The 23,700-nt window shown below is 45.9% G+C and overlaps 1 protein-coding gene across 1 annotated transcript; it reads left to right on the plus strand.

The window, feature by feature from the left end:
* Positions 1 to 523: 523 nt before the first annotated feature.
* On the plus strand, positions 524 to 1,209 carry LOC125515814 (calcium-binding protein KIC). The gene has a single exon (XM_048681319.2). It carries the CDS (start codon positions 659 to 661, stop codon positions 1,037 to 1,039), a length of 381 nt encoding a protein of 126 aa, XP_048537276.2. The 5' UTR covers positions 524 to 658; the 3' UTR covers positions 1,040 to 1,209.
* The last annotated feature ends 22,491 nt before the right edge of the window (positions 1,210 to 23,700 follow it).

The following is a 23,700-nucleotide window of genomic DNA, read 5'->3' on the forward strand; positions in this document are numbered from 1 at the left end:
CAAATTTTTTTTTTTGCATAAGTGTTGCATGTACATATTTTTTTGTAAAATTCATCAAAACTTACATCGGAATAGCTGCTTGCGTCGACGGAGAGGTCGGGCACAACCTTTTCACCAAAAAGCGTTACTATTTGCCATAAACCACCCCCCAGATCTCCCAGATGGACCGAGCCGGCTGAGCTCATAACCGAAAGGCATGATGAAAGGGTCCACCCAGCATTTATACACCCGGCCGGCCGGCTCCTCCCAGGAAGCTTCCTCCGACGACAAGCACCGCACGACCGGGCCAGCGTCACGTCAGGTCCTCCCTCCGCCGTCCCAGCCCCGTCACATCATCCCGTGGCCTGCTCAGAGCTCACTCGTCCCTTCCCCTCGTGTGTACAACCACCACCACGGGTGCCGTCCGGCCGTCCAGATATCTCCCCCTCCCCACCCGCGCAGCTTCCCGGAAGCTTCTCCCCCGAGATCGACATGGGGTCGCCGTCATCATCCTCTCGATCGTACCGTCCTATCCATCATGATCATCCGTCCTCACCTCCCCCTCCCTCCCCGCTTTATACAAGAGGCCAGCCAGCGCTCGGCTTCTTGCGCCCCGTCGATACAGAAACAACGACAGCGGCGACAGCTCTTCATCGCTTGATTTCTTGATCGTCGGAGCATGGCGGACGAGGGCGCGGGGGCGTACGAGGACCTGCTGCCGGTGATGGCGGGGCGGCTGGGCACGGCGGGGCTGCTGTCGGAGCTGCGGGCGGGGTTCCGGCTGCTGGCGGACCCGGCGCGGGGCGCCATCACGGCCGAGAGCCTGCGGCGGAGCGCGGGGGCCGTGCTGGGCGTGGAGGGGATGACGGCGGAGGAGGCGCGGGCGATGGTGGGCGAGGGCGACCACGACGGCGACGGCGCGCTCAGCGAGCAGGAGTTCTGCGTGCTCATGGTGCGGCTCAGCCCCGGCATCATGGCCGACGCCGAGGGCTGGCTCGAGGAGGCCATCGCCGACGAGCTGCTCCCGCCGCCGCCGCCGCCGCCCGCGCCGGCCGCCTGAGCCGTCACCTGCATAGCTAGCCATCTTGATTGTTATGTACTACTACTTGCGTCGCTACTGACTGTATGTTTGTTGTATCGCCGCCGTGTAGTCGCCGTTGTTGTTTGAGTGTTCGTACGTACTTACATGGTGATGCTCTTTGAGGCTTCGAGCATTGCTTTATTGGTTAATTTAGCTCGTGCATGGACTTTTTAGTTCAGCCCGCGCTCCTGGCTCGATCGTGGTCACATTTTTCTACCTTCGACCTTCGTTTCTGAATATTCCAATATGGACCCGAAGCATGCCAAGTTGTTTGGTTCGAGACAGTGGTTGATATCATACGGGAGCGTGTGTGTGATCTTTTTCAGGGAAGTTGATCGAGATGTTGCCTCTGTTCATGTATGATGTAACAGAGGAATCTGCTTCTATGTAGTATATATTTGTTTTTGTTTTCCGGGTAATTCAGGAGCTGACAAAAATAATAAGTACTCCGTTTGGTTCTCTCTACGGGGTCTGGGGTCTGCGAAATCATGACCCTGGGATCTGGGAAATCATGACGTTCTCTCTATGTGGTTGTTGATCTTCTAACAGTTTGGTTTTCACTGATCCCATTGCTTACTTTGTATGGTGTAAGAGCATCTCTAACCGATCTCTTGAAAAGGTGTAGACGAGTATTTTTTTTTTCTTTTTACTTTTCCTTCTCTACACTAGACCTAGCCCATCCCCTAAAAGTTTTTGGAGATAAACTATAATCATCAATGTCGTGAAATCATGAACAATTTTTTAAATCATGAAGAAATTTTAAAATTCATGAACATTTTTCAAATTCGTGAACACTTTTACAATTTTTCAAACATTTTCTAAAACCAAGAACAATTTTTATTTCATGAATATTTTATACTATTTGCAAAACATTTTTCTAAAATTGTGAACAATTTTTAAACAATTTCCTTGAATCGGAGAACATTTATAAAATCGATTAACTTTTTTTGAAAATTAGGGGAATAATTTTTGAAATTCATGAACATTTTCTTGATTCAACGAACATTTCTTGAATCAGCACACTTTTTATGAATGAATCAATCACTATTGAAGAATTCATCCGGTTAATCAGTTAACGGGTCAGTTAATCGCTACTCGTAGGGTGGCCGAATCGAATAGCAAATATTCATCGTGTTAACTTGTCAGACCGATTAATTGGCCCGTCAAACCGATTAATCGGTTGTTAGGCCGATTAATCATTGCTGGCCTATTAACTTGTGGCCAAGTAAAACCAAATTTTTTGGCCCGTAAACCCTCCTATCCCCCTCTCGCTCCTCAATAGCTAGGGCTCAACCAAATAGTAGCATATTTTGGTATATTACATAACTGAGAGCATGAGAGTTTGGTACAATACGTAAAAAAACTAGATATATGTCGGTGAGTTCCTATTTAATTTACCGATTAATCCAGTTAATTGGCTGATTCACCGATTAGTCGCTACTCCCAAGCAGGCCGAGCAGCTCCCAATTACCAATTTCCTGAATAATGGAATGAATAAACTATTTTGTAAGTCACGAGGAGTTTTTGAATTTCTACGATATGTTTCCGTTCATGAACATTTTTTGAATTCATGATTTCAATTTCGATAACATTTTTAATACACAAAACTTTTAAAAAATCATGCACATATTTTGATTTCTCAAACATTTTTTTTCAAAATTATGACAATTTTTTGTATAAGCAAATTTTTTTAGAAAATCGTGAACAGTTTTTGAATCCCTAAAATCTAACAATTTATTAAAAGATTTATTTCAATATTAACTTTTTTATTTTTGGATTTTTTTTTTGAAATCCAAAATTATTTAAAGTAGAAAAACGAAAACATGAAAGAAAATTAAGAAAACGAAATTTTGAAGACAGGCCATCCGTGTATGGCCCGGCCCAATCAGGCGCGCTGCGTCTTGTTCCTGCACGCAGAGCGCAGTATAGGAGGTATCTACTGAACAGGCCGGCCCAGGTTGCGGATTCCCGTGTGTAAAACGTCCTTGACCACATTTTGCTGCATCACCGAAATACATTATCACTCTCAATTTCGTGAAATCATGAAAAAAGTTGATATCATGAACATTTTTTTAAGTCATGAACTTGTTTGTAATCATGAATATTTTTCAAATCCGTGAAAGCTTTCACAAAATTTTGAACATTTTTTAAAATCAATAACATTTTTTTGAATTCATGAACATTTTATACTACTTGCAAATTTCTAAAAATTGTGAACATTTTTTTGATCAATTTTCTTGTATCGGAGAACAATTCCAGGATTGACAAACATTTTTTGGAAATTGGTGGAACAATTTCTAAAATTCACAAACACTTTTTATTATTTAATGAACATTTTTGGAAATGCATGATAATTTTTTGAATCAGCGACCATTTTAATGAATGAGTAAACGATTTTGTAATTATGATTTTTTCTGAATTTTTAGGATATTTTCCATTAATGAACATTTTTGAATTGGCACTTTTTTGTTCAATTTCATTAATATTTTTAATAAACCTACTTTTTAAAGAATCATGAACATTTTTTGATTTCCCGAACATTTGTTTTCAAAATTTTGATTTTTTTTGAATAAGAAATCATTTTTTACAAAATCGTGAACATTTTGTGAATCCACAAACACTTTATGATTTATTAAAAATTCATTTCAAAAATCTCTTGTTTTGTTTTTGGGACCTTTTTGAAGCCCCCAATTATTTAAAGTAGAAAAAGACGAAAATGGTAAAGAAAAATAAAGAATTAAAAACAAGCCGCTTGGACATGTTCCGGCCAATCCGGCATGCTACATCTTCTCACAGGTGGGGGATTGCTTTGTGTAAAACGTTTTTTTTTATCACTTATAGGTGGCATTGGTGGGTAATATTTTGCAACTTTGAAGGCAATTTTCATGACATACCGCCGGAAGCAATAGCCCTTTATTATTAGGTATAAAAATATTATATTCCTCACCCGCCCCGACTTATTTTTACTCGGCAAGCAACCTAATCCTTACAACACTGGTTAGCAAGCTGATCTTATTGTATATCTCGGCCACCAATCAGGTGGTCAGCGCTGTGCTCGTCGTAGAACGAGAAGATGACGACCACGCCTACAAGGTGTAGAGGTTGATCTACTATGTTTTTGAGGTGTTATCTATGTGTAAATCAATTACCCTCATTATCAAATGATTGCATATGCAGTTTTTATAGCATCTCGAATGCTCTGATACTATTTCCAAGAGTGCCTACTGTGGCTTCTCAATTTCTCCATGGTGACATTGTCAATAATCAGGATGCCATAGGCCGGAATGCAAAGTGGGCCATGTAGCTCCTTCCCTTTGAGATCTACCTGTCACGTCAGGCTGTCAAATTCCAGGTGTTGGCTGATTTTGTTGCGGAGTGGACGGAGGCTGAGCTCCCCACGAAGTATACCACCTACACAAATTGGGCCATGTACTTCAACAGATCCAAGATGTCGCCGGCCTGAGGGCTCGTGTCGTCCTCGTTTCACCAACCAAAGACATGATGAAACACGTGTTGCAGATCATGTACACAAACCCTGAAAACGCGGCAGAGTATGAAGCATTGCTACATGGTCGGATGTCTGTGTTGATGGAGAATCAATGTCTAAAGGTTCAAGGTGATTCTATTCTCACGATCACGATCTCATAGATTAAAGGCGACTTCGATGCCAAAGACCTGAGGATGTCAGCATACTGGATAGTAGTCATGCAGATGTCTGCACATTTTTATGGCTTCAAGTTTCACCACAACCGGCGCGATAACAATCAAGCGGCCCATATAATAGCCAAAATAGACACATGACGTGACCTTGTACCAAAAAATGTGTTCCTCGAGTGGCTATTCAAGCCGCCCATCAAGCTGCAGACAATCAAGGCCACAGACCGCACAGGAGCGGGTTTGAGAGGCCGGTGGCTCCGAGCTCGGCCACACAATAACCAGGGACTCAGAGCATCTCCATCCGTTGTGTCCCTCAGGGGTGATTTTTGCGCCGGATAAAAACTTGCCGGTGCTAATTTTGCCTTTGGGGTGAGAATTTTGCCAGTAGTTAAAGCCCCCAGTCCACGCCTCACTCGCTCGTCCGCCTGACCGCCTTCATGCCGAATGCCATGTTCGCCCCGCGCCAGGGCCGGCGAGGAGCTCGTCCGCCGTCGTGTCCGCCCGCACGCCTCATCTCATACAGCGCCCCAGCCATCTTGTCGCGCGGGGTCGCCTTCCTCTTGAACGTCACGCCGGCCTCCTCCATCTTGGTTGCCTGCGGGACCATCGACGTCAGTCGGCCCTTCACGGCGCCGTCACTGGAGTGCGGGGACGGGACCGGCGACTGCTTCCACACGGCCAGCGGCGACGTGCCGTTGGCGTCGGCCTTGCCGTTGTTGCACTCCTTGGCGTCGCTGGCGTCCGCGGACGCGCTGCGGACATTGCACTCGAAGTGCAGGTGCAGGAAGTGATGGCGCGGCTCGACGGCAGGTCGCCGGCCAGGGCCTTGCAGAAGATGTCGAGGAGCCCCTCGTCCCTGTCCGCGCTGGCCGCGGCTCAGCGCGTAGGTGGCCTGCAAGCGGGCGGTTGGAGGCCATCGTCGAGCCGCCCCGTGCCCGGTCCCTCGAGCCGCCCCCTGCAGCACGCGGCCGACCCGGCCCTGGAGCTCGTCCCCGCTCCCTCACCCCGCACCGCGAGCTCGTCCGTGTCGGCGCCGCACCAGCGTGGAGGAGTGGCAGCGGCGAGCAGGAAGAGCAGGGCGCGGGCGGCGTGTGCGCCATTTCCACCGGTGCTGTGCGTGGCGAGGCGAGGGCGGCGGCGTGCCTGGCGCGACGATGCGAGGGCGGCGGCATGCCGGGCGCCGCGAGGCAAGAGAAGGAGAAGAGAGAGAGAGGATGGGTGTGTGGAGGGGAGCACGTGGGTGGGCCAGGGAGGGAAAGGGACAAGAGAGGAGAGAGACACTGCCAGGTGGGTCAGCGCATGTAAAACGGCGAATTAAGCCCCCAGGTGCCCCAGCTTTCTGGGTTCGCGTTGGGGTCGCCGGCTCTATTTTTGGCCAGATCCGGCGTTAAACGAGCTCGTGGAGGCGTGAGTGAGACTTTTTTCGTCCGCCGGCGGTGAAAAAGTATTCCCGGGGGCCTTCTTGAGGAGGCGGCTGGAGATGCTCTCAGACCCCGGTGGCGTTGAGACCAGAGACTCAGACCCGGTGGTTGATGATTTATCTTTATATAGTATATTGTGCTAGCCGTTTATTCTTCTACAGTTGTTGTTGCAGCATCACTGGTACTGCTCAGTGATGCTATGCTAGTGCTATTGGAGCTACGAGGAATGCGTTTGGTGTTGTCGTGGATTATGGTATGATACAACTTCATCTAAATACGCTTGCCCATTTTATTGTATGCTAGTGAACTTATTTTAAGACTATTCTAAACATCTGACTTATCAAATAAGGTTTACTTTGCTTACTTTAGCAATCGTAAGTTGAGCTTATGGTTATAGAGTTTGAGAAAACGAGGTCCTTATAGTTGCAAACAACCAAACAAACAACAACAAGCCTTTAGTCCCAATTAAGTTGGGGTAGGCTAGAACTGAAACCCATAAGATCTCGCAACTAAGTCATGGTTCTCGTACATGGATAGCAAGCTTTCATGCTCCCTTGTTCATAGCTACTTCTTTAGTGATACTAAGTCCTTCTGATCTCTCTTTATATACTCCTCCTATGTCAAGTTCGTGTTGGGAAACATAGTAGAAAAAAAATTCGCACCTACGGTCGCACAAGATCAATATGAAGATGCATAACGGGTGGGATCACAATCATTACCGTCACCGAGTTGCAGCGAAGGAAGAACGTGTCGGTGAAGATCGTACTTGAAGTCCCTCGAACCGTCGATGAACGATCCCTTGTACCACCCACGAACAATCCCTCGAACCAAAGACCGAAAGCACGACCTCTCTACTTGGTTGCAAGTGTGTAGCCTTCATGATCCGGCAGTGCTTCACCATCTAGAGCTAATCATCGCCGGAGAATTAGAGGGAGGAGATTAGAACCACACCGGGCTTCTAATCATGATGACAAGAGGATTAGCCACGCTCTAATTCGTCAACTAGGACCAACTAGAACATGAACTAGAAGAACTAGAGGAGGCTCCAAAACTTGTGCGTTCCAATAGAGCAAAACCCCCTAGTGTATATAGGTTGGAGGAGGAGGAGAGGGATGAAGGAAATATGCTCTAGAGGCAATAATAAAGTTATTATTTATTTCCTTATATCATGATAAATGTTTATTATTCATGCTAGAATTGTATTAACCGGAAACATAATACATGTGTGAATACATAGACAAACAGTATGTCACTAGTACGCCTCTACTTGACTAGCTCGCTGAATCAAAGATGGTTAAGTTTCCTAGCCATAGACATGAGTTGTCATTTGATTAACGGGATCACATCATTGGAATGATGTGATTGACTTGACCCATTCCGTTAGCATAGCACTTCATCGTTTAGTTTGTTGCTATTGCTTTCTTCATGACTTATACATGTTCCTATGACTATGAGATTATGCAACTCCCGTTTACCGGAGGAACACTTTGTGTGCTACCAAACGTCACAACGTAACTGGGTGATTATAAAGGTGCTCTACAGGTGTCTCCGAAGGTACTTGTTGGGTTGGCGTATTTCAAAATTAGGATTTGTCACTCCGATTGTCGGAGAGGTATCTCTGGGCCCACTCGGTAATGCACATCACTATAAGCCTTGCAAGCATTACAACTAATGAGTTAGTTGCGGGATGATGTGTTACGGAACGAGTAAAGAGACTTGCCGGTAACGAGATTGAACTAGGTATTGAGATACCAACGATCGAATCTTGGGCAAGTAACATACCGATGACGAAGGGAACAACGTATGTTGTTATGCGGTTTAACCGATAAAGATCTTCGTAGAATATGTGGGAGCCAATATGAGCATCCAGGTTCCGCTATTGGTTATTGACCGGAGACGTGTCTCGGTCATGTCTACATTGTTCTCGAACCCATAGGGTCCGCACGCTTAACGTTACGATGACAGTTTCATTATGAGTTTATGTGATTTGATGTAACGAAGGTAGTTCGGAGTCCCGGATGAGATCGGGGACATGACGAGGAGTCTCAAAATGGTCGAGACGTAAAGATTGATATATTGGACGACTATATTCGGACATCGGAAAGGTTCCGAGTGGTTCGGGTATTTTTCGGAGTACCGGGGAGTTACGGGAATACGGGGGAAGAAGTATATGGGCCTTATTGGGCTTTAGGGGAGAGGGAGAGGCAGGCCGCGCGCCCCCCCATTGGCTAGTCCGAATTGGACTAGGGGGAGGGGCGGCGCCCCCTCCTTCCTTCTCTTCCCTCTTCCCCTTCCTTGTCTCCTACTCCTACTACTTGGAAGGACTCCTAGTTGTACTAGGAAAGGGGGAAACCTACTCCCGGTGGGAGTAGGACTCCCCTAGGGCGCGCCATAGAGAGGGCCGGCCCTCCCCTCCTCCACTCCTTTATATACGGGGACAGGGGCACCCCAAAGACACACAAGTTGATCTTCGTGATCGTTCTCTTAGCCGTGTGCGGTGCCCCCCTCCACCATAATCCTCGATAATATTGTAGCGGTGCTTAGGCGAAGCCCTACGACGGTAGAACATCAAGATCGTCACCACGCCGTCGTGCTGACGGAACTCTTCCCCGACACTTTGCTGGATTGGAGTCCGGGGATCGTCATCGAGCTGAACGTGTGCAAGAACTCGGAGGTGCCGTAGTTTCGGTGCTTGATCGGTCGGGCCGTGAAGACATACGACTACATCAACCGCGTTGTCATAACGCTTCCGCTTTCGGTCTACGAGGGTACGTGGACAACATGTTGGGTTTCGTACTAATTTCAAAAAATTTCTACGCACACGCAAGATCATGTGATGCATAGCAACGAGGGGGAGAGTGTTGTCTACGTACCCAACGCAGACCGACTGCGGAAGCGCTGACACGACGTAGAGGAAGTAGTCGTACGTCTTCACGATCCAACCGATCAAGCACCGAAACTACGGCACCTCCGAGTTTGAGCGCACGTTCAGCTCAATGACGATCCCCGGACTCCGATCCAGCAAAGTGTCGGGGAAGAGTTTCTTCAGCACGACGGCGTGGTGACAATCTTGATGAACTACAGCAGCAGGGCTTCGCCTAAACTCCGCTACAGTATTATCGAGGAATATGGTGGCAGGGGGCACCGCACACGGCTAAGGAATAGATCACGTGGATCAACTTGTGTGTTCTAGGGTGCCTCTACCTCAGTATATAAAGGAGCCAAGGGGGGAGGGGGGCGCCGGCCAGAGAGAGAGGCGCAGGAGGAGTCCTACTCCTTCTGGGAGTAGGACTCCCCCCCAATCCTATTCCAATTAGGATTCCCCGGAGGGGGAAAAGAGGAGGAGGGGGCCGGCCACCTCTCCTAGTCCTAATAGGACTAGGGGAGGGAGGGAGGCGCGCAGCCCATCTAGGGCAGCCCCTTCTCTTTTCCACTAAGGCCCACTATGGCCCATTTAGCTCCCGGGGGGTTCCGGTAACCCTCCCGGTAACCCGGTAAAATCCCGATTTCACCCGGAACACTTCCGATATCCAAATATAGGCTTCCAATATATCAATCTTTACGTCTCGACCATTTCGAGACTCCTCGTCATGTCCGTGATCATATCCGGGACTCCGAACAACCTTCGGTACATCAAAATGCATAAACTCATAATATAACTGTCATCGTAACCTTAAGCGTGCGGACCCTACGGGTTCGAGAACAATGTAGACATGACCGAGACACGTCTCCGGTCAATAACCAATAGCGGGACCTGGATGCCCATATTGGCTCCTACATATTCTACGAAGATCTTTATCGGTCAGACCGCATAACAACATACGTTGTTCCCTTTGTCATCGGTATGTTACTTGCCCGAGATTCGATCGTCGGTATCCAATACCTAGTTCAATCTCGTTACCGGCAAGTCTCTTTACTCGTTCCGTAATACATCATCTCACAACTACCATATTAGTTGTAATGCTTGCAAGGCTTTATGTGATGTGTATTACCGAGAGGGCCCAGAGATACCTCTCCGACAATCGGAGTGACAAATCCTAATCTCGAAATACGCCAACCCAACATCTACCTTTGGAGACACCTGTAATGCTCCTTTATAATCACTCAGTTACGTTGTGACGTTTGGTAGCACCCAAAGTGTTCCTCAGGCAAACGGGAGTTGCATAATCTCATAGTCATAGGAACATGTATAAGTCATGAAGAAAGCAGTAGCAACATACTAAACGATCGTGTGCTAAGCTAATGGAATGGGTCATGTCAATCAGATCATTCAACTAATGATGTGACCTCGTTAATCAAATAACAACTCATTGTTCATGGTTAGGAAACATAACCATCTTTGATTAACGAGCTAGTCAAGTAGAGGCATACTAGTGACACTTTGTTTGTCTATGTATTCACACATGTATTATGTTTCCGGTTAATACAATTCTAGCATGAATAATAAACATTTATCATGATTATAAGGAAATAAATAATAACTTTATTATTGCCTCTAGGGCATATTTCCTTCAGTCTCCCACTTGCACTAGAGTCAATAATCTAGATTACACTGTAATGATTCTAACACCCATGGAGCCTTGGTGCTGATCATGTTTTGCTCGTGGAAGAGGCTTAGTCAACGGGTCTGCAACATTCAGATCCGTATGTATCTTGCAAATCTCTATGTCTCCCACCTGGACTAGATCCCGGATGGAATTGAAGCGTCTCTTGATGTGTTTGGTCCTTTTGTGAAATCTGGATTCTTTTGCCAAGGCAATTGCGCCAGTATTGTCACAAAAGATTTTCATTGGACCCGATGCACTAGGTATGACACCTAGATCGGATATGAACTCCTTCATCCAGACTCCTTCGTTTGCTGCTTCCGAAGCAGCTATGTACTCCGCTTCACATGTAGATCCCGCTACGACGCTTTGTTTAGAACTGCACCAACTGACAGCTCCACCGTTTAATGTAAACACGTATCCGGTTTGCGATTTAGAATCGTCCGGATCAGTGTCAAAGCTTGCATCAACGTAACCTTTTACGGTGAGCTCTTTGTCACCTCCATATACGAGAAACATATCCTTAGTCCTTTTCAGGTATCTAAGGATGTTCTTGACCGCTGTCCAGTGATCCACTCCTGGATTACTTTGGTACCTCCCTGCTAAACTTATAGCAAGGCACACATCAGGTCTGGTACACGGCATCGCATACATGATAGATCCTATGGCTGATGCATAGGGAACATCTTTCATATTCTCTCTATCTTCTGCAGTGGTCGGGCATTGAGTCTTACTCAACTTCACACCTTGTAACACAGGCAAGAACCCTTTCTTTGCTTGATCCATTTTGAACTTCTTCAAAATTTTGTCAAGGTATGTGCTTTGTGAAAGTCCAATTAAGCGTCTTGATCTATCTCTATAGATCTTAATGCCTAATATGTAAGCAGCTTCACCGAGGTCTTTCATTGAAAAACTTTTATTCAAGTATCCCTTTATGCTATCCAGAAAATCTATATCATTTCCAATCAGCAATATGTCATCCACATATAATATCAGAAATGCTACAGAGCTCCCACTCACTTTCTTGTAAATACAGGCTTCTCCGAAAGTCTGTATAAAACCAAATGCTTTGATCACACTATCAAAGCGTTTATTCCAACTCCGAGAGGCTTGCACCAGTCCATAAATGGATCGCTGGAGGTTGCACACTTTGTTAGCTCCCTTTGGATCGACAAAACCTTCCGATTGCATCATATACAACTCTTCTTCCAGAAATCCATTCAGGAATGCAGTTTTGACATCCATCTGCCAAATTTCATAATCATAAAATGCGGCAATCGCTAACATGATTCGGACGGACTTAAGCATCGCTACGGGTGAGAAGGTCTCATCGTAGTCAATCCCTTGAACTTGCCGAAAACCTTTTGCGACAAGTCGAGCTTTGTAGACAGTAACATTACCATCAGCGTCAGTCTTCTTCTTAAAGATCCATTTATTCTCAATTGCTTGCCGATCATCGGGCAAGTCAACCAAAGTCCAAAATTTGTTCTCATACATGGATCATATCTCAGATTTCATGGCCTCAAACCATTTCGTGGAATCTGGGCTCACCATCGCTTCTTCATAGTTCGTAGGTTCATCATGATCTAGTAGCATGACTTCCAGAACAGGATTACCGTACCACTCTGGTGCGGATCTTACTCTGGTTGATCTATGAGGTTCAGTAGTTTCTTGATCTGAAGTTTCATGATCATTATCATTGGCTTCCTCACTAACTGATGTAGGTGTCACTGAAACAGTTTTCTGTGATGAACTACTTTCCAGTAAGGGAGCAGGTACAGTTACCTCGTCAAGTTCTACTTTCCTCCCACTCACTTCTTTCGAGAGAAACTCCTTCTCTAGAAAGGATCCATTCTTAGCAACGAATGTCTTGCCTTCGGATCTGTGATAGAAGGTGTACCCAACAGTTTCCTTTGGGTATCCTATGAAGACACACTTCTCCGATTTGGGTTCGAGCTTATCAGGTTGAAGCTTTTTCACATAAGCATCGCAGCCCCAAACTTTAAGAAACAACAACTTTGGTTTCTTGCCAAACCACAGTTCATAAGGCGTCGTCTCAACGGATTTTGATGGTGCCCTATTTAACGTGAATGCAGCCGTCTCTAGAGCATAACCCCAAAACGATAGCGGTAAATCAGTAAGAGACATCATAGATCGCACCATATCTAGTAAAGTACGATTACGACGTTCGGACACACCATTACGCTGTGGTGTTCCGGGTGGCGTGAGTTGCGAAACTATTCCACAGTTTTTCAAATGTACACCAAACTCGTAACTCAAATATTCTCCTCCACGATCAGATCGTAGAAACTTTATTTTCTTGTTACGATGATTTTCAACTTCACTCTGAAATTCTTTGAACTTTTCAAATGTTTCAGACTTATGTTTCATTAAGTAGATATACCCATATCTTCTTAAATCATCTGTGAAGGTGAGAAAATAACGATATCCGCCACGAGCCTCAATATTCATCGGACCACACACATCGGTATGTATGATTTCCAACAAATCTGTTGCTCTCTCCATAGTCCCGGAGAACGGTGTTTTGGTCATCTTGCCCATGAGGCACGGTTCGCAAGTACCAAGCGATTCATAATCAAGTGGTTCCAAAAGTCCATCAGTATGGAGTTTCTTCATGCGCTTTACACCGATATGACCTAAACGACAGTGCCACAAATAAGTTGCACTTTCATTATCAACTCTGCATCTTTTGGTTTCAACATTATGAATATGTGTATTACTACTATCGAGATCCAATAAGAATAGACCACTCTTCAAGGGTGCATGACCATAAAAGATATTACTCATATAAATAGAACAACCATTATTCTCTGATTTAAATGAATAACCGTCTCGCATTAAACAAGATCCAGATATAATGTTCATGCTCAACGCTGGCACCAAATAACAATTATTTAGGTCTAATATTAATCCCGAAGGTAGATGTAGAGGTAGCGTGCCGACCGCGATCACATCGACTTTGGAACTGTTTCCCACGCGCATCGTTACCTCGTCCTTTGCCAGTGCCCGCTTATTCCGTAGTCCCTGTTTCGAGTTGCAAATATTAGCAACAGAACCAGTATCAAATACCCAGGTGCTACTGTGAGCTCTAGTAAGGTACACATCAATAACATGTATATCACATATACCTTTGTTCACCTTGCCATCCTTCTTATCCGCCAAATACTTGGGGCAGTTCCGCTTCCAGTGACCAGTCTGCTTGCAGTAGAAGCACTCAGTTTCAGGCTTAGGTCCAGACTTGGGTTTCTTCTCTTGAGCAGCAACTTGCTTGCCGTTCTTCTTGAAGTTCCCCTTCTTCTTCCCTTTGCCCTTTTTCTTGAAACTAGTGGTTTTGTTAACCATCAACACTTGATGCTCCTTCTTGATTTCTACCTCCGCAGCTTTCAGCATTGCGAAGAGCTCGGGAATAGTCTTGTTCATCCCTTGCATATTATAGTTCATCACGAAGCTCTTGTAGCTTGGTGGCAGTGATTGGAGAATTCTGTCGATGACGCAATCATCCGGAAGATTAACTCCCAATTGAATCAAGTGATTATTATACCCAGACATTTTGAGTATATGCTCACTGACAGAACTGTTCTCCTCCATCTTGCAGCTATAGAACTTATTGGAGACTTCATATCTCTCAATCCGGGCATTTGCTTGAAATATTAACTTCAACTCCTGGAACATCTCATATGCTCCATGACGTTCAAAACGTCGTTGAAGTCCCGATTCTAAGCCGTAAAGCATGGCACACTGAACTATCGAGTAGTCATCAGCTTTGCTCTGCTAGACGTTCATAACATCTGGCGTTGCTCCAGCAGCAGGCCTGGCACCCAGCGGTGCTTCCAGGACGTAATTCTTCTGAGCAGCAATGAGGATAATCCTCAAGTTACGGACCCAGTCCGTGTAATTGCTACCATCATCTTTCAACTTTGCTTTCTCAAGGAACGCATTAAAATTCAACGGAACAACAGCACGAGCCATCTATCTACAATCAACATAAACAAGCAAGATACTATCAGGTACTAAGTTCATGATAAATTTAAGTTCAATTAATCATATTACTTAAGAACTCCCACTTAGATAGACATCCCTCTAATCTTCTAAGTGATTACGTGATCCAAATCAACTAAACCATGACCGATCATCACGTGAGATGGAGTAGTTTTCAATGGTGAACATCATTTATGTTGATCATATCTACTATATGATTCACGCTCAACCTTTCGGTCTCCGTGTTCCGAGGCCATATCTGCATATGCTAGGCTCGTCAAGTTTAACCTGAGTATTCTGCGTGTGCAAAACTGGCTTGCACCCGTTGTAGATGGACGTAGAGCTTATCACACCCGATCATCACGTGGTATCTGGGCACGACGAACTTTAGCAACGGTGCATACTCAGGGAGAACACTTCTTGATAATTTAGTGAGAGATCATCTTATAATGCTACCGTCAATCAAAGCAAGATAAGATGCATAAAAAAGATAAACATCACATGCAATCAATATAAGTGATATGATATGGCCATCATCATCTTGTGCTTATGATCTCCATCTCCAAAGCACCGTCATGATCACCATCGTCACCGGCGCGACACCTTGATCTCCATCGTAGCATCGTTGTCGTCTTGCCAATCTTATGCTTCCACGACTATCACTACCGTTTAGTAATATTACATCGCGATTGCATTGCATACAATAAAACGACAACCATATGGCTCCTGCCAGTTGCCGATAACTCGGTTACAAAACATGATCATCTCATACAATAAAATTCAGCATCATGCCTTGACCATATCACATCACAACATGCCCTGCAAAAACAAGTTAGACGTCCTCTACTTTGTTGTTGCATGTTTTACGTGGCTGCTACGGGCTTAAGTAAGAACCAATCTCACCTACGCATCAAAACCACAACGATAGTTTGTCAAATAGACTCCGTTTTAACCTTCGCAAGGACCGGGCGTAGCCACACTTGGTTCAACTAAAGTTGGAGAGACAGTCGCCCGCAGGCCATCTATGTGCAAAGCACGTCGAGGGAACCGGTCTCGCGTAAGCGTACGCGTAAGGTTGGTCCGGGTCGTCTCGTCCAACAATACCGCCGAACCAAAGTATGACATGCTGGTAGGCAGTATGACTTGTATCGTCCACAACTCACTTGTGTTCTACTCGTGCATATAACATCAACATAAATAACCTAGGCTCTGATACCACTGTTGGGTTTCGTAGTAATTTCAAAAAAATTCTACGCACACGCAAGATCATGTGATGCATAGCAATGAGGGGGAGAGTGTTGTCTACGTACCCAACGCAGACCGACTGCGGAAGCGCTGACACGACGTAGAGGAAGTAGTCGTACGTCTTCACGATCCAACCGATCAAGCACCGAAACTACGGCACCTCTGAGTTTGAGCACACGTTCAGCTCGATGACGATCCCCGGACTCCGATCCAGCAAAGTGTCGGGGAAGAGTTTCGTCAGCACGACGGCGTGGTGACAATCTTGATGAACTACAGCAGCAGGGCTTCGCCTAAACTCTGCTACAGTATTATCGAGGAATATGGTGGCAGGGGGCACCGCACACGGCTAAGGAATAGATCACGTGGATCAACTTGTGTGTTCTAGGGTGCCTCTACCTCAGTATATAAAGGAGCCAAGGAGGGAGGGGGGCGCCGGCCAGAGAGAGAGGCGCAGGAGGAGTCCTACTCCTTCTGGGAGTAGGACTCCCCCCCAATCCTATTCCAATTAGGATTCCCCGGAGGGGGAAAAGAGGAGGAGGGGGCCGGCCACCTCTCCTAGTCCTAATAGGACTAGGGAAGGGAGGGAGGCGCGCAGCCCATCTAGGGCAGCCCCTTCTCTTTTCCACTAAGGCCCACTATGGCCCATTTAGCTCCCGGGGGGTTCCGGTAACCCTCCCGGTAACCCGGTAAAATCCCGATTTCACCCGGAACACTTCCGATATCCAAATATAGGCTTCCAATATATCAATCTTTACGTCTCGACCATTTCGAGACTCCTCGTCATGTCCGTGATCATATCCGGGACTCCGAACAACCTTCGGTACATCAAAATGCATAAACTCATAATATAACTTTCATCGTAACCTTAAGCGTGCGGACCCTACGGGTTCGAGAACAATGTAGACATGACCGAGACACGTCTCCGGTCAATAACCAATAGCGGGACCTGGATGCCCATATTGGCTCCTACATATTCTACGAAGATCTTTATCGGTCAGACCGCATAACAACATACGTTGTTCCCTTTGTCATCGGTATGTTACTTGCCCGAGATTCGATCGTCGGTATCCAATACCTAGTTCAATCTCGTTACCGGCAAGTCTCTTTACTCGTTCCGTAATACATCATCTCACAACTACCATATTAGTTGTAATGCTTGCAAGGCTTTATGTGATGTGTATTACCGAGAGGGCCCAGAGATACCTCTCCGACAATCGGAGTGACAAATCCTAATCTCGAAATACGCCAACCCAACATCTACCTTTGGAGACACCTGTAATGCTCCTTTATAATCACTCAGTTACGTTGTGACGTTTGGTAGCACCCAAAGTGTTCCTCAGGCAAACGGGAGTTGCATAATCTCATAGTCATAGGAACATGTATAAGTCATGAAGAAAGCAGTAGCAACATACTAAACGATCGTGTGCTAAGCTAATGGAATGGGTCATGTCAATCAGATCATTCAATTAATGATGTGACCTCGTTAATCAAATAACAACTCATTGTTCATGGTTAGGAAACATAACCATCTTTGATTAACGAGCTAGTCAAGTAGAGGCATACTAGTGACACTTTGTTTGTCTATGTATTCACACATGTATTATGTTTCCGGTTAATACAATTCTAGCATGAATAATAAACATTTATCATGATTTTAAGGAAATAAATAATAACTTTATTATTGCCTCTAGGGCATATTTCCTTCACAACACTCTCCCCTCTCGTTGCTATGCATCACCATGATCTTACGTGTGCGTAGGAAATTTTTGAAATTACTACGTTCCCCAACAGTGGCATCCGAGCCTAGGTTTTATGTGTTGATGTTATTTGCGCGAGTAGAACACAAGTGAGTTGTGGGCGATATAATTCATACTGCTTACCAGCATGTCATACTTTGGTTCGGCGGTATTGTTGGATGAAGCGGCCCGGACCGGCATTACGCGTACGCTTACGCGAGACTGGTTCTACCGGCGTGCTTTGCACACAGGTGGCTGGCGGGTGTCAGTTTCTCCAACTTTAGTTGAACCGAGTGTGGCTACACCCGGTCCTTGCGAGGGTTAAAATAGCACCAACTTGACAAACTATCGTTGTGGTTTTGATGCGTAGGTAAGATCGGTTCTTGCTAAGCCCGTAGCAGCCACGTAAAATTTGCAACAACAAAGTAGAGGACGTCTAACTTGTTTTTGCAGGGCATGTTGTGATGTGATATGGTCAAGACGTGATGAGATATAAGTTCTTGTATGAGATGATCATGTTTTGTTGAAGTTATCGGCAACTGGCAGAAGCCTTATGGTTGTCTTTTTATTGCATAAGATGCAAGCGCCAAATAATTGCTTTACTTTATCGCTGTGCGATAGCAATAGTTGCAAGAGCAATAGTTGGCGAGACGACCATGTGACGACACATTGATATAGATCAAGATGATGGAGATCATGGTGTCATGCCGGTGACGATGGAGATCATGACGATGCTTTGGAGATGGAGATCAAAGGCACAAGATGATGATGGCCATATCATGTCACATATTATGATTGCATGTGATGTTTATCTTTTATACATCTTATTTTGCTTAGTTCGGCGGTAGCTTTATAAGATAATCTCTCACTAAATTATCAAGGTATAAGTGTTCTCCCTGAGTATGCACCGTTGCGAAAGTTCTTCGTGCTGAGACACCACGTGACGATCGGGTGTGATAGGCTCTACGTTCAAATACAACGGGTGCAAAACAGTTGCACACGCAGAATACTCAGGTTAAACTTGACGAGCCTAGCATATAACAGATATGGCCTCGGAACACGGTGACCGAAAGGTCGAGCGTGAATCATATAGTAGATATGATCAACATAGTGATGTTCACCATTGAAACTACTCCATCTCACGTGATGATCGGACATGGTTTAGTTGATATGGATCACGTGATCACTTAGAAGATTAGAGGGATGTCTGTCTAAGTGGGAGTTCTTAAGTAATATGATTAATTGAACTTTAATTTATCATGAACTTAGTCCTAATAGTATTAGCATATCTATGTTGTAGATCAATAGCTCGCGATATTGCTCCCCGTTTAATTTTTATATGTTCCTAGAGAAAACTAAGTTGAAAAATGTTAGTAGCAATGATGCGGATTGGATCCGTGATCTGAGGTTTATCCTCATTGCTGCACAGAAGAATTATATCCTTGATGCACCGCTAGGTGACAGACCTATTGCAGGAGCAGATGCAGACGTTATGAACGTTTGGCTAGCTTAATATGATGACTACTTGATAGTTTAGTGCACCATGCTTAACGGCTTAGAATCGGGACTTCAAAGACGTTTTGAACGTCATGGACCATATGAGATGTTCCAGGAGTTGAAGTTAATATTTCAAGAAAATAACCAAGTTGAGAGATATGAAGTCTCCAACAAGTTCTATAGCTAAAATATGGAGGAGAATCCACTACTAGGGAAAACCTTATACACAGAATCTTAGCAGTAGCGCGGCATAAAAACAGGCGCTGCTGCTAAGTAGTAGCAGCGCGGCTAAGGAAAGCTCGCTACTGGTGCAAACTTAGCAGTAGCGCGTGACGCTTAAACCGCGCTGCTACAAAAATCCACCGACAGTACACAACGACATAAGTTTACCAGTAGCGCGGTGCCAGGGAGCGCGCTGCTGCTAATGCCATAGTAGCAGCGCGCTTTTTTGTCTCCTCGCTGCTGATAATTTTGAAAATGTGCACAGGGTTGCCCCGTTTAGCAGTAGCGCGTGACAGGAAAGCGCGCTGTTGCTATGCTCTTAGCAGCAGCGCGCTTTCTCTCCCGCGCTACTGCTAAGACGCAGGACCCACCACCTTTTCCACCTCCCCCTCCCCATCTCCTCTCCTCCCTTTCCCCTACCCTCCCACATCCTCCCTCTCTCACTCTTCTTATTCCTCAATACTTCTCCCCCCATTACTCTCCCTCTTCTACCTACCTTTCTCTCTCTTCATTACTCCTAGCTATAACAACACCACCTCCATTAATTCATCTCCTTTCTCTTTTTCCTCCCCCTCCACTAGTTGAAGTAGTCTCCTCCCAAATTAGCTAGCTAGGTAGATGTAGCATTTAGTTAAGTGACCTATTTGCCCCCTAACTAGATCTTTCTTTGTCAAGAAGAGCTTTGTGCACTTTTGACCTCCCTACATCATCATCTCCACCGTGTGCTCGATCTTGAGATAGAGGTGTGATTAATATTTCATGCTTTTGCAAAATGGAAATATGTTTATGCATGTGTGTGTGATATTTTTATGGAAATTGTGTGTGTGGCATGAGTTGACGCCAAATTGTGCATTTGAGTTGCCTATGTTTTGCCGAAATGTCGATTTATTTCCGTTTCGGCGAATTCCGGGCAAACTCTAGATCTATATATGTCCTACTTTTAAGGAAGGTCATGCCGAATTTTTGTATGACTTTGATGAATGCACGCATTTTTATAATCAATTTGTTTATTATTACCGTGCAGAGTTCACGATGGTCAGTGGAACGATGGTGGACAGGTGGCTGCGGTCGGCGGTGTAGGACATGAAGGAAAATAACCTGAGAGAGGTTTTATGTCCGTGTCGAAAATGCAAAGGAATAGTTTGGCTTGACCCCCATGATGATGGTCGTGTCGAAGCGCACCTGCTCATGACTGGTTTCATGGATGGCTATACTCGATGGATAAATGAAGATGAGGATGACGATGTTGAGGATGCCGACGGGGCAGGCAATGATGACACGGGGCAAGATGAAGAGATGATCGATAATGGCGGCGGAGAGAAAGACATGGACTCCACACAGCAGAGTTCGTCGGTACTAAGTTCAATCGTGCGGGACCCTCATGTTCAAGCATTGCTTCGCAAGGAGACGAGTACTGAGAGAGCTGCTTCTAGAGAGGAGGCTAAGCTGGAGCAACTGGTGGTAGACTCGACCACTCCATTGTATGATGGTTGCAATCCTGAGGTGACCCGCTTGAGTTTCACGCTCCAAGTGCTGAAGACGAAGGCTAAAAACAAATGGACCGACACTAGCCTCGATGAGTATCTCAAGTACCTAAAGGATGTTCTTCCCGAGGGTAATCTATGTCCTAGTAGTGTTGATGAGGCCAAGAAGATCATGTGCCCTCTTGATCTGCCACACGTTAGATACCATGCATGCATCAACGATTGCATAATTTATCAGAAGGAGCACGCGGAAAAAACAAGTTGTCCAGTGTGCAATGCTTCTCGATACAAGAAGGCCGGGAAGAAATGTCCCCAGAAAGTGGTATGGTACTTACCGATCACTCCCCGTCTCCAGAGGTATTTTGTAGATCCCAAGGAAGCAAAGCTAATGCGCTGGCATGCGGAGAGGAAGAAGCCCGACGATGGAGATTATCCGAAGCTGAGACACGTCAACGATGGAAGCCAGTGGAGAGCATTGAACAGCTTCTATCGGTATTTTGAATGTGATGCAAGGAACATCGTGCTTGGCGTGTGTACCGATGGCATGAATCCGTTTGGCAACCAGAGCACCAACCATAGCACATGGCCCGTGTTTGTATGGATGTACAACCTCCCCCCTGGTTGTGCATGAAATCAAAGTACATTCACATGAGCATGCTTATTCAAGGGCCGAAACAACCAGGAAATAATATTAATTTGTATCTGGGGCTACTTCAGGAGGAGTTAGACACGTTATGGAAAACACTGGCCAAGACATGGGACGCCAGCAAAGGCGAGTATTTCAACATGAGAGCCGTGCTGATCACGACAGTGCACGACTATCTTGGTTACGGATATGTGGCAGGCCAGGTGTGCCATGGATATTGCGGATGCATGCGGTGCATGGATGATACGGCGTCTCAGCAGCTAACGTCAAGGAAAGATGGCGGGTCTGGGAAAATCGTGTACATGGGGCATCGAAGATGGCTCGAACAGGACGACCCATGGAGAAACCGTGGAGATCTATTCAATGGTCACGCTGAGCATCGAGGACCTCCACGTAAGCGGAGCGATGCCGAAATCGATGAGCTGTTGAAAAACTGGAAGGAGTGCCCCGCGCCGGGAAAGATGATGAGAAAGGCGCCAGAGCCACTGCTGAAGGTATGGAAGACGAGGTCTGTGTTCTGGGACTTGGAGTACTGGCACAAACTCGATACACCTCATTGCCTTGATCAAATGCATATCTGTAAGAATGTCCTTGAGAGCTTGCTCGCAACACTGATGAACATGCCGGATAAGACCAAGGATGGGCCGAAGCCAAGAAAAGACTTGCAAGATTTGGAAATCAGGGAAGATCTGCACATGCCGCCACGTAAGATGAGACAGAGACGGAGACAGAGGCATGGGAGAAGAAGGGCAAGAAAATAAAGAATGAGGATTATTGCCCCCCTTCTTGCTTCACCTTAAGTCAGGCTGAGATCAATCAATTCTTTAAGTGCCTTACCGAAGTCAAAGTTAGTTCCGGTTACTGTGGCAAGATAAGTAGATATCTAGACACGGACAAGAAAAGGTTCAGCGGGATGAAGTCTCATGACTGTCATGTGATGATGACGCAGATATTACCTGCCCTTAGAGGGATAATGGACAAGCACGTACGTGACACGCTTATTGGTCTCTGCAACTTTTTTGACGTCATCTCTCAAAAGTCGATCAGTGTGAAGCAGCTTCGAAGGCTACAGGAAGAGATCGTTGTGATACTGAATGAGCTTGAGATGTACTTCCCGCCCGCGTTCTTTGACGTGATGGTGCATCTGTGTGTCCATATTGTGGATGACATAATAGACCTGGGGCCGTGATTCCTGCACAATATGATGCCGTTTGAGAGGATGAATGGGATCATCAAAGGATTCGTTCGTAACATGTCCCGTCCGGATGGAAGCATCGTCCAGGGCTATTTGACACAAGAGTGCATCTTTTTCTGTGAGAATTTTCTATATGGCGCAGACCAGCCGCCTGGTGTTAGTGTTGGTTTGCTCGTTAACAAGCACGATGGGAGGCTCGAAAGAGAAGGTCACTGCAACGGTCGCAGGGAACTGCACGTGGCATACTCAGATCGACGCAACGACTTTGACAGAGCAAACTTGGTAGTGCTACAACACCTAGACGAGGTAGATCCTTTCGTGGCACTGCACAAAGAAATTATTGCAAAGAAGTATCGTGACCGGGGGGTATGCAGGACGGACGCCGAAGTTACTAGAGAGCACAACTCCACTTTCCTGCATTGGTTCAAAGAGCATATTATTGCTAATCCCCTGGAGGAGGGCTCTAAGGACGGATTGCTCATATACGCCTTAGCACATGGCCCCTCGCCCAACCTTGTAACCTATCAGGCATATGATATCAATGGATACACGTTCTACATGGAGGCCAAAGATATGGACAGTGATGAATATCAGAACTCAGGGGTGACGATGGAATGCATGACCGGCAGCGACAACGGCGCAACTGAATGATTTTATGGAAGGGTCGAGGAGATCTGGGAGCTTGACTACTCTGGACTGCACAACATGACGATGTTCCGTGTCAGATGGGCTAAGAATGTCGAAAGAGAAAGCCGGATTTTTACTACCATGACTATACCCGACGCCAAAAGCGCTACCGTGAACGCTATCGCAAAAAACGAGCCATGGGTACACGCTAAGCACGTGACACAATGCTTCTTCATAACCAACCCATGCAATCCCAGTCGTGTTGTCGTGAGGAAAGGCAAAAGAAACATCATTGGAATGGATGGAGTCGCCAACGAGGAAGACTATGATCAGTACGGCAAACCAATGAGGGAAGATGATGATGATG

This window comes from Triticum urartu, chromosome 6A (genome assembly GCF_056163025.1).
Source record: "Triticum urartu cultivar PI428250 chromosome 6A, HENAU_Tu73, whole genome shotgun sequence".
Lineage (NCBI taxonomy): Eukaryota > Viridiplantae > Streptophyta > Magnoliopsida > Poales > Poaceae > Triticum > Triticum urartu.